Below are 12,977 nucleotides of genomic sequence, written 5' to 3'. Positions count from 1 at the left end.
TTTGTTTTCGATGACATCACTACATTCTATATACTTTAATTCACACTTATTTGATATATATACTTGGATTGAATCTAAATAGAAGGTCACATACGAGGCTGCCGCGTCACACGTCAAGGTAGCTTAGGTACAGCGAAGGCTAATACACGGCAGCTTACATTTTTTTATCATAAAAAATATTGTATGTCAATTTTATTAACATAATAATATCATTCGATTTTCAATACAGAACAACAACCAATCACGACCGGCGATGATTGGATTGAATATTAATTTGTTTATATTATTAAATATTAAACGAAATTGCTTAGTTCTGTTACTCACGTACATTCGCCGAATATATTATCAACTAATATATTAAGAATGCTAAATTGACACTTGCACATAAATATATATATGATTTTATGAAAGCTTAGATAGGTACCCATTTAGACCGAACACCTTTATTTAGAAGTCATAATATAACTTAATACTATATGTACACTTATCTACTCCTAAATGCGATGGTCTTAGGACAATAATTCCGATTTTTTTTTCCTATCTATTAGAATTAAATTTAATTTTTTACACATTTCTTACACAATTGCACTGTTCATCCGATATGAAATTACTTCTCGCACATTCTTATACCAAATCTCGATATGTTATTTACAATTCGTTATAAATATGTGAACAAGCTATAAACTAAATTGGTATAACATTTATCTGAAACAAATCTATAATTTAAATATTATATTTATTTACATATATTTTATTTTATTTTAAAACTCAGTTATAACTAATAAGCTTTATACGATTATTAATTCGTTTAATATTTTATATAACTATGAAATATAATTATATAACATTTTCGATTTCAACTTTCAGCAATCTATTGTGAAATCGAAGTCGAATTATTTAAACATAAAATATTTAAACAAAAGATTTCAACGCGCACAAATAATAATCAATTTATCGGAATATCGATAGATAAAGGCGATAAGGGAATCGTATTGATCGCATTATCACTGCGATTACTTTAAGCATTATGTCATATAGCTTATTGTTTTGGGCGGAAAAAGTTTTTTATCTAAACAATAATTCCTGAACTTCCGAATTCAATAAATCTATAATATGTATAGATTATTATTATTTTATTTAAAACCGAGTATTCCTTTCATAGTTTCAATAAGATTTGGTATACGAATGGGCGTCAGTTCAGAAGACTCAAATGGACACTTCGCGAGTTAGGCCTAACTTCGCCGACGCCCGGGGCGCGAGCCACTCGTGCATCGAACATCTACTTACTAAAAATGCGCACAACGACTTTAAAACAATCGAAAAAATATGTACACAATTATAATACATGCCCCGGGCGGAGCATACGATATCACAAGAACACAAATCACGCTCACAGTGAGTCCAAAGGGTAAAGTTAGTGAGATTAGCGATGAGTGTCGGCGCTGGTGCTTACCCGCGGCGCGGCCAGGGCGCGCTGGGGACGCGGCGCGGCGCCTACGCCAGGGGGTACTGTCACAAGGGCGGCTGCGAGTGTGCATGGGCATGATGATGGTACAGCGGCGACTGGTAGTAGTTGTCAGCGGGCGCGTGCCCGTATCCATAGTTCACGTCGTACATCTTCAGATCCGCTTTCGTGTCGGCGCCCGGCAGCAGCCGAGTGATGCTGAACGGATGCGGCGCGGGTGCGTACCCTGTCGGCTCTTGCTTTAGGTGGGCATAGTGCTCGAGAGCCAGTGGCGTGTGTTCTGGCAGGCATAGCTCGGGCGCGGCATGCAGCTGAGCCAGCAACTCGTCACGCATCTCCTTCTCCTCTCCGGGTACTGCTCCGCCGCTGCCGGATTTTTCGTGAGCATGATCGCGCTTATCATGCCCTCCACCGTGGTGTCCGTGCGTTTGAGCAGCTTTCTGCGCCTGACGCAGAGATTCTTTCTTTTCATCTTTAAATCTCTTCTGCCGTCGCAAGAAACAACCATTTTCGAACATATTTCCGCTATCGGGGTGTAATGTCCAGAATGAGCCTTTGCCGGGCTTATCGGGTGTTCGTGGAACTTTAACGAAGCAATCGTTGAAAGATAGTGAATGCCGAATCGAGTTTTGCCAACGTTGCTGGTTCTGTCTGTAGAATGGAAACAGGTCCATTATGAATTGGTATATTTCGGAGAGAGTGAGCATTCGCGATGGGTTGTTCTGAATTGCCATTGTGATTAACGATATGTAGGAGTACGGCGGCTTGGCGTGAGTGTAGGACCGACGGTAAGTCTTGTCGTTGCGCGCACGCTGCAGAGCTGAGGTTGGTGAAGCGGCCTCCTGCTCGCGGGGCAACGTGCCGTAAGGTACGGCTCCTCCGCCGCCCATGCACGATGCCATCGTGCTCGGCGGCGAGTAGCCGACGCCCGGCGAGCCCATGCAGGATCCGCTCGCCACCATGTTGTTGGTGTAGAGATTCGGGTAAGGTTGAGCTGGCATGCAGCCCATTCCGTTCACGTAAGGCGGCGCGAGGCCCGGTGATAGCGAAGATAGCGACGCGGACGTCGGCACGTCGCCGTACGACAGCTTCTGCGAGATCATGGCTAGCGCATCACCCGCGCGTGCACGCCGGCCAGGGGCAAACACTCGCACTGATTGAAAGAGTAAATAGAAGCCGGGGGCCCGCGCTCCCCTCCACGGCCGGCCATGGGAGCTGAGAAGGCGTCAACGGCCCGGCCACGCCTCTCATTGCGCGCGCATTCCTCCGCCGGTCCCCTGCGCCCCTCGCCCCTCTCCGCGATAGCTCACGCGTCCGCCGCTAATAATACCGCAGCAGCTCGGAAAGATAAAAACATGAAATAATCATAAGTGCGTTAGCGGGAATGTGTAGTTGTGTGAAGCTTTGAATATTGCCTGCGGACTGTTCTTGAAAGAAGCGCTGAATGTCGCGACGTTTTACAATTACCTAGTGCACCGTTCGTTCATTAGGTTAGAGCTATTGTAATATTTTCCTTGTGTTAAAAGTGTCTATTAATAATTATCTCTAACATAACTTGCTATATTAATTCAAATATTATCAAAACTTCTGGAGTTATCTATTTTAATACTAATCTGACGTTTTTAATATAAGATTCGTTGTAATAAACTTGTATATGAACGTATATCAAGTTAATAATAGATGGAGTTTCGGATAACTTTGGTAGAGTTTCAATTTAAGTACTAAGCTTTTTGACATTGTAAGCTTGTATTTTTAAATATGAAATATAATTTTGAATCCTATACATAAAGGCACAAAATAATGTTGCAAAATATTGTATATGATTTTATTAAATAGATTATAAAAGTAATATCTGGTGTTGTAATAACGATGAAAAGTATTCGGTTTTATTGTTTATATAACATTTTAAAGTCAAGGCAATGTTTATTTGTGACCTGTAATTTTTTGTATTTATGTTTCTGAATATTTATACCTAAATTACAACAAGAGAACGATTTAGAAGAAGCTATCGTGTAAATGATATGATACAAAATTATTAGTCGTTATAATGACAAAAAAAATGTTTGTACTATCGGAAACCACATCGACTAAATTACTGAGCCGATTGATGTAAAACTCTCTCAGTGGCATAGTATTAGATTAAGTTAGTTATATATCTCAAACTATTTAAACAGAAGATCAACTATCCAGCTAATTTTGTGATAGTCTATAAATAATTAAAAGCAATAACTAATCTTTGTACAATATATAACACAGTAAGCTTAACATTATGATATATATATATATAACAATAGATACCGTATAGATATTCAAATAATGAAGAGGCTTGGGAGAAGAATAATATAATATTATTATATAATCTTAATTAATTATTGGAAGATGTAGAATGGAAAGGGTAGAGCTGCGGGATGACCATTAATTACTGTTGATAGGTTTGTAGGTACAGTCCAGCTTTGAGATAAAGGCAGCACTTATATTAAGTATATATTACCGTGTAAAACCTAAACGGGTTGCGAGTATATTAAAAAAATAAAATAGTATATGCTTCGTTTTGAATGCGACTAAACAATTTCTTATAACACATTTGCAAATTTGTATATGTATTAATAATATATTTATACATAAAAAATGGTTATATTTCATAAAATAACTTATTTGAAAAAAACATAAGTAATATTTTAATGATATTAATATTTCACTAACTCAGCGCTGTGTTCGCAACGCTTTATTAAATTATATAATTCTTATAAATAGCGTTACATATATAATATTTCCGAAATGGTGGAAGATTTTGCCAATTTAAAACCTACGAAAGAATTACTCTTGTAAATTAAAAAAGTTTTTGAATTTGAATTATAGCATAAAATATATAGTTAATTTGTTTCGGTTAACGTACATAGTTTGAAAAGTTTAACCTTTAAAATATACAACGAAGAGTAGATATTAATAAAGTAGGTCAATTTAAATAAACTTTTTACTGATATATTTGTAACAGTAAAAGCCTGTTAATGTCCCACTGCTGGGGTCCTCTCCCTTTGTATGGAGAATGTTTAGAGCTTATTCCACCACGTTGCTCCAATGCGGGTTGGTGGAATACACATGTGGCAGAATTTCAATGAAATTAGACACATGCAGGTTTCCTCACGATTTTTTCCTTCACCGTCAAGCACGAGATGAATTATAATCACAATTTAGCACATGAAAATTCAGTGGTGCTTGCCCGGGTTTAAACACACGATCATCGGTTAAGATTCACGCTTTCTATCCATTAATCCATCTCGGCTTATATTTATAAGGAAAATGTTAATTAGGTTTAGGTTAAATACCTACGTAAAAATCAAAAACTATTGTATTTTATTTAAATATGTATTATACAGAAAATCACGTTTTATATAACATCATTCAAAAGGAACACTGCCATAAATATGCACAAAAAAGATTTGGAGGTTGTATTTGTAAAAAAATAGGCAAGTTATAAAAACTGTCAATTTTAGTACAGAATAAATTTCCTTAACAGTATTTATTCCAAGTTTATCCCATATAAATATGTTTAACAATTTGTAAGTCGATACTAATTTATGATCACTCTTAAGACAAATGTTTTTATTCAAACGAATTTATGTATTTTCTTATAATTATTATCGAGTTAATTACTGGTGGTAGATTTTTCTGCAAGCTCGTCTGGGTAGGTACCACCCACTCATCAGATATTCTATCGCAAAACAGCAGTACTTGGTATTTTTGTGTTCCGGTTTGAAGGGTGAGTAAGCCAATGTAATTGCAGGCACAAGGGACATAAAATTTTAGTTCCCAAGGTTAGTGGCGCATTGGTGATGTAAGCGATGGTTAACATTTCTTATAATGCCAATGTCTATGGGCGTTGGTAAGCACATACTATCAGGTGGCCCATATGCTCGTGCGCCTTCCTATTCTATATAAAAAAATTTAAACAAAAGAAATTTGATTTAATATTTGGATCGTTAGACTGCAGTATCACTAGCAAACAAGCTGATTACAAGAAAATATTGAACTTTTAACTATTATCATTGTTAATTGATGTAAACAAAGTCGTTACTTAATTTCTTGATGAACTCGATAAATAACAAACTACAATACAAAAGTCAAAGTCCAATGTCTAAAATCTTTTTTCAATATAGAAGCGTTATACTTGCTTGATTGTCATAAATCTAGCACCGGTTCGGAAATAAACACCTCAGACCTGAGAAGAACCAGCGAAAGAAACTCAGCGGGTTTTTTTTATATCTCATCCTTCACAATAAGTAATATATATTTGAAAATAGTCATTGAACATAACAGCGATGAGCACTTATAACCATTTACACTTTTTTTTATATATTTATATAAAACTTGTGTGCAATATGGTAGTTCTAATTTTTGATTTGATTATAATAATAATATCCTAGGACATTATTCACACACGCCATCCGATCCCAAACTAAGCAGATCTTGAACTATGGATACATGACAACTGATATACGACAAATATTACTTTTCTTTTGTAAATACATACTTAAATAGATAATTACACCCAGACTCAGGATAAACAGATATGTTCATGCACACAAATGTCTGTAATGGGTGGGAATCAAACCAACAACACAACAAAGTGTGAAAGGCAAGTATCTACCAACCACGCCAACCGGCCCGTCAAATTTTCTTTTATTTCAAAATAGTATTTTAAATATAAATAGTTTTTATTGTATTTTTGTTGTATATAAGAACAAGTAATTCGTTTGCGAATTAAATGCAATATTGTTCAAATTATTTTCATATTTTATCTGTTGTATAATATAATATTATGTTTAATTATTAAACTTAATTTAAATTTTATGAATATTGGTGTTTTTAATTATATTCTTAGTAAACCTTCGAGTATTCCGGCAATTAAAGTATATGAATTTGTTAGTGATTCTCTCAAACTGAATTAGCCTTAGTTTTTGAGCCTTTTTTGTTTTAATTCAGCGTGTAACAATGGGGCCGACATATAGGCTGCCTACAAAGGCCCTTTAAAAAAAGAATAAATATATATATATATATATATATATATATATATATATTTATATATACTCAAGTACTGAAACATTTATTTAAAAAAATAATTATACCATAATAACTATAGTAATTAAATATCGTAATTTTAAATAAATAAAATAAAATCTTTATTAAGTTTAAGTACCGATCTATTTAAATAAAAAGATATTATGATTGGATTGCTGTAAACGCAATGAATGAATATATATGTTATTTAACTCTTAAATAACAACATCCTACCTCCTACATAATTTACTCATAATATTAAAAACCTTATAAGATAATATACCTATGTAGGTAAAATCTAGTCAAAGTCATTTTCCTCTTTGATCTTTAAAGGTTCAATATTATTATATTAATTAATAGTCTAATATAATTGCATAGATTAAATATCATAGTTTTTTTTTAATATAAGTATGGACGCAGACAGTTGTTTAAAAGTCACAATGTGTTTGTTATTTCGAATAATCTATTACAATATTTAATTATATGTTTGTATAGACTAAACAATACTTAATTGAACAATTTGTTTTCAATATATTATATTGACAAGTAAATACTTTTTTTATTTTCATCTGTTTCTGTGTACAGAGGCTTGCACATATTCCTAATGAATAACTAATACCTACCTAATAAAATACACTTGGCGAGCGATTGCCACGCAATAAATCTAATCATATATTACAAAAGAAACCATAACTTTAAATACAATGTATACAAGATAATTAATAACAACAATTTACGCCGATTAAACCAATTTTTTTAAATTATTTAAAACTTAAGTTTTGGTTCGTAGTGTTATTTTTATACGATTTTCTTAGTGTTTTATGATTTTTGTGAATTACTAAGACTATAAGGCACAGGTTCTAAGTTTATCAAAAAATCTTTTTTGTTATTATGATTTTGTTTTTTTTTTTTCAAATAAATGAATAAAAAAATGATAAACTCTACTGAATTATATTCAAATAAGACCAAAATTATCGTTATCATATAAATTATCCACAAAAATATAAAAGGTGATTGTCGTTTTGGCAACTTTGGGACTTCTACAAGCTGTTACTTTACTACGATTTAAAATGGACAATGAATTTAAAAAAAGTTAGTTGACACATTTTAAAAAGAAATAACGTGTCGAAATTCTTGCCGCAGCGTCGAGATTTTTATATTATTTTAACAATCGACAGTTCAGAGTGGAACTCACTCAGCAACTCGACACCGGATCCGAGCTAATGGCTGTTGCATGTACCCTCATGTAACATGAACTGCATCGGACTTATGTGTTCGTATTGAATGTCTTATTTACCACGAATATACATATATTAAAACTGTAACCGAGTCAACTGATTTTTAAGGCAATAATCAATAGAGGTCGAGGGCACATTTATTTTATATTATCTGTGGTCTGTGTTTATGTTAATCTGTGTGAATGGGTACTAATGAAATTTACCGTAACAATAACACCCTGTGAATGTCCCACTGCTGGGCTAAGGCCTCGTCTCCCTTTTGAGGAGAAGGTTTGGAGCTTATTCCACCACGCTGCTCCAATGCGGGTTGGTATATAGATATGTGACATAATTTCAAGAAATTAGACACATGCGGGTTTCCTCACGATGTTTTCCTTCACCGTCAAGCACGAGGTTATAATCACAAATCTATCCACACATTTGCACAATAACACCGAGCCGAAATGGTTAAAATATGTCAAACTCAACCGAAGGTTGTGGGTTTAAACCTGAGCCGATTGATGACTTTTGGTAACTCTTTTTTTTTTTATAGAATAGGAAGGCGGACGAGCATATGGGCCACCTGATGGTAAGTGGTCACCAACGCTCTTAGACATTAGCATTGTAAGAAATGTCAACCATCACTTACATATCCAATGCGCCACCAACCTTGGGAACTAAGATTTTATGTCCCTTGTGCCTGTAATTACACTGGCTCACTCACCCTTCAAACCGGAACACAACAATATCAAGTATTGCTGTTTTGCGGTAGAATATCTGATGAGTGGGTGGTACCTACCCAGGGTCCTGGTCTCCTCGGTAAGTCGTATATACGTGTCAAAGCGTATATACGACATGAGATGATTTCACTTTGACCAAGTATTGCTGTTTTGCGGTAGAATATCTGATGAGTGGGTGGTACCTACCCAGACGAGCTTGCACAAAGCCCTACCACCAGTAACTCGCCGTATTATTAAAAATTATATTATTAAAAATGGGTAGTTATTTTCAAATCACATACAGATACACTTAAATTTTATTTATTTGTGCACATATAAATTTTATTTAGCTGTGGATGAATGGATATTGAGCTTTCACTAGATAGTAAAGCTTTGTGCAAGCCCGTCTGGGTAGGTACTATCCTACTACTACTCATTAGATATTCTACTGCTAAACAGGTTGCTAAGTATTGACTTAGTATTTTTGCGTTCCGGTTTTAAGAGTGAGTGAGCCAAGGTAACTACAGGCATAAGAGACATAACAACTTCGTTCCTATTAGTGGCGCAATTTAATAATAATAATAATAGTGGCGCATTGGCAATGTTCCTTACATCATTGTTATATATAACATCACCAATGTCTATGGGCGGTGGTTACCACATAACATGAGACGGCTCATTTGCGCAACCTATAACAAAAAAAAACTAATTTAAAAAATGGACAATTTATACATGTTATTTAAATAATTCGTGCTAGAATTATTATGAGTTAAATATATTTATTTCTATGGCAAGAACTGTGAAGCTAATTATTTTAGGTATATATCTACGTGCTTAACAGAACATGAAACATAATAAGCGTATGATCAAAAATAAACAAAACAATTAATAAAACAAACAGACGTCTTGGTAACTCAGAACGCTAATTAGTCTGTTTCATAATCGCAAAACAACAAAGTGTATCACCACTGCACTTTCTTTTATAAATAGACAGAATTTGTACTAATTGACTGTTTATGCTTTGAATAACATTGTTACTTCCTTGTATTTAATAATTCGCTAGACGTATTTATACATACCAGTTCTCTAACAATGTTCGAATGAAATGAATTTGCGTTTTTCGAACTTTTTTTCTTTATTTCTAAGTTTTATAAGACTAGGGCTCATAAATTTCTGTTTTATTGTTGTTTATATGTATATAAATATCTTAACTCACTCAGTAAATAGTTTCGATTTTCGATTGTCAATTTTACTTCTCAATATTTTTGTATTGAAAATTTACTTAATAATATGTTTTATATCAACATCGAAAGTTGCCATTATATATATTTAGTATTTATTACGAAATGACAAAAATAAGATTTATTTATATAATTTGAAATATGTGTGTTTTTTAATTTGCACAACAATATTTGAGTGAAAAATTAGAATTAAAACATATCATTTTTAGTTACTTAATAGTTTGATAGTATATGTAACGATTTTAATACATAGTGTTCTAACTTTTTAATATATACCTATGTAACAATAAAAAATAATTTCATAAGCATTTTTTAAATAAAAAATATTAAATTAAATGTATATTATTTATTATCATTTAAGTTTAAATGAGGACTAAACACCAGTGATTACATTTGATTACCATAACAAAGGACAATAAAAACCTTTAACTAAAATAAAGATTTAAAAAATATTTATTTTTGACACCGTAATGAACTAAAAGCTTCACGCCTTAGCGTCATTGAACAATGGGAGAAATATACCTTGACCGCATCCATCCTAACGAGATAAGCCAGGTATATAAGCTGAGCAGCATCAATAGCATCACGTATTCATTCACAACAATCAAATTGTCACCATTGTTGCTAAGATCGAACTAAAATTGACGTGAGCATTTGCAATTATGAATCAAATCCCTTCAGAGCCGTCAGTCACCCTTTCGTTTGGATTGATGCAAAATTATTCTTACATTTGATTGATTTATTTTGTACAAGAATATTAAATTCACGCTTGTCACGCCAGTGTTGCAAGTAAGGATAAAACTACGGAGCTCGGCTACATATGAAATCATATTAGGTATATATTAAAACCTTCTTCGAAGAGCGCTTCATCTTCTGCTATATCTGCTATATGTATATTTATTTAGTAGCTCCATTTTTACTTGTTTCTAGTTATACATTATATTACTCTGTTTATTATACGTCATTTAATTAAAACATCTATTTATATATTTCATATGTTTTATTTATTTAAATTCTAGACATCCAGAGACGGGCGTTAATAACTGCAACACAGTACAATACTAACGCATTTATCGATATTGAGGTTGCTCTATATATGTACATTAGTTATGATACATATTTAAAAAATAAAATAAACTTGTAATGCAAAGGACTTTGTAAGATCACCAAGAAGAATGCCACGGCTAGCGCCACCTTTCGTCAAAGAGATAAAACCTCATTCTATAATTTAGAATAATAATTTTATAAAAACAAGGGATAATTTTGTATTAATTAATTAATTAGCGGAATATAGAAAGAAATATTTCAAGAAATAATATTTGTATTTTCGCTGTATATATTAAGTATTTTTATTTATTTTCTCTTACAACTTACTTTTACTTACTATGTTTAATTAACTATGAAGATTACAGAAAACTTTGATACCCTGTCTACTATGTTTTTTTAAGAAAAATATTATATTAAGTTGCAATTAATACATAATATAAAGCCTGTAAATAACCAAGGAATTATATCCCCATTCGAAGTTTACGTAACCACATATATTTTATATAACTTAAACGTACCATTATCTTGCCAGCGATCAGACCGCCTGTTCTCAGTCCTGCCCAGTGGTAATAAATTACACCGCACGCTCCACGCCTTCTTTATTACTTACAAATAATTATTATATGAAAAATCATTCCAAATTGGAATGCAGAAATATCTTACAAGATTATTTATATCAGTAGTAAGAAAACATACATATGAGATGTTTTTGAATTTAAATAGTTTTAGAGATATTCATATTCATTTTAAGCTTATATACAATATCTAGGTATGCATTATATACAATAACTTCTATTAAGTTTTTATAATTTAAATTGTAATAAACATCTAGATATAATATACCCAAATAAAATAATAAATAAAATCAAAAACAATTATAATAATAAAAAAACTTCTACTTGAAATCGTAAAAATTATCGATTTGCAGCAACGAAACGTTTTTTTAAAGCATATTTCCCGAGAGCCCACACACCAAGCCCTTTAGCCATATAAGGTTTATCCGAAACCAGCAAGTTCGGACAAACGATAGCTTGATCTGGTCGACCACTAAAAAATGTACGATATAGCGCTGTTATTCATCAACGTATTTGATAAAATGTTTATTATAACTTATTTAATATTGAAATTGACGATTTCTTTTTATAATTTCCCTCTTTACATAAGCTTCATCGCTCCCTTAATATTCCTATTAATCTATAACAATTGTACAATTTACGAGCCGGTTGGCGTGGTTGGTGGATGCTTGTCTTTCATGCCGAAGGTTCTGGGTTCGATTCTCACCCAGGACAGATATTTGTGCGCATGAACATGTCTGTTTGTCATGAGTCTGGGTGTAATTACCTATATAAGTATGTATTTACAAAAGAAAAATAGTATATGTAGTTATCAGTTGTCTGGTTTCCATAGCACAAGCTTTGTACAAGCTTAATTTGGGATCAGATGGCCGGGTGTGAAAAATGTCTCAGGATATTATTATTATTATTATATACAATTTACACGAACAAAACGCCATATATATACATATAAAGAAAACCAAAAATATGGTCCTTGAATTATTTAAAATATATTTAAAAAAAATAAAGATATGTTGATTATTATAGCGCTATGTTTTCAATGGTGGTATGACTTAACGCTCCCACGGCACACCATTAGGCCGGTGTTGACTCAGCGTCCAGATCGCGACCAACTAAATTCCCCACTTTTATGTGAGAATTGCCCGAAAAATCGTGTTTCCTCCCACTGCTATAGTTAAATACCTGAAAGTCAAATATCGAAAAAAAAAAAAATTTTTTGATTTCTATCACAATTTTTTAATCGGATATTGTGCAGCTGCTAACATTTTCCGAGACTAAATTAAGCTTTATATATTACCAAAAAATATAATATTGAAAATAATTTGAAATGTATCTTTGGTCAAACAGAACAGTAATGTATAGCCTATGTTCATTTTGAAGGGTTATTCTAAATAGTGGTTTCGATTTGATGACTAGTTTCGGAATTTTTTTTTATAGTATAGGTTGGCGGACGAACATATGAGATACCTAAGTGGTCACCAACACCCATAGACATCACCATTGTAAGAAATGTTAATCGTTGCTTACATCGCCAATGCGCCACCAACCTTGGGAACTAAGATATTATGTCCCTTGTGCCTGTAATTACACTGGCTCACTCACCGTTCAAACTGGAACACAACAATAACAAGTGCTACTTTTTTGCGGCAGAATAT

The 12,977-nt window shown here is 33.1% G+C and overlaps 1 protein-coding gene across 1 annotated transcript; it reads right to left on the bottom strand.

Moving 5' to 3' along the window:
- Positions 1-492: 492 nt before the first annotated feature.
- LOC126775996 (silk gland factor 1) lies at positions 493-2,655 on the bottom strand. Its single transcript, XM_050498244.1, has one exon. It carries the CDS (start codon positions 2,566-2,568, stop codon positions 1,513-1,515), a length of 1,056 nt encoding a protein of 351 aa, XP_050354201.1. The 5' UTR covers positions 2,569-2,655; the 3' UTR covers positions 493-1,512.
- Positions 2,656-12,977: the final 10,322 nt, after the last annotated feature.

This window comes from Nymphalis io, chromosome 19 (assembly GCF_905147045.1).
Source record: "Nymphalis io chromosome 19, ilAglIoxx1.1, whole genome shotgun sequence".
Lineage (NCBI taxonomy): Eukaryota > Metazoa > Arthropoda > Insecta > Lepidoptera > Nymphalidae > Nymphalis > Nymphalis io.
The sequence above is the reverse complement of the archived record's forward strand: the minus strand, read 5'-3'. Positions and strand labels throughout refer to the sequence as shown.

Coding starts and splice junctions, on each gene's coding strand:
- LOC126775996 (XM_050498244.1), bottom strand. CDS start 2,568: ATGATCTCGCAGAAGCTGTCGTACGGCGACGTGCCGACGTCCGCGTCG.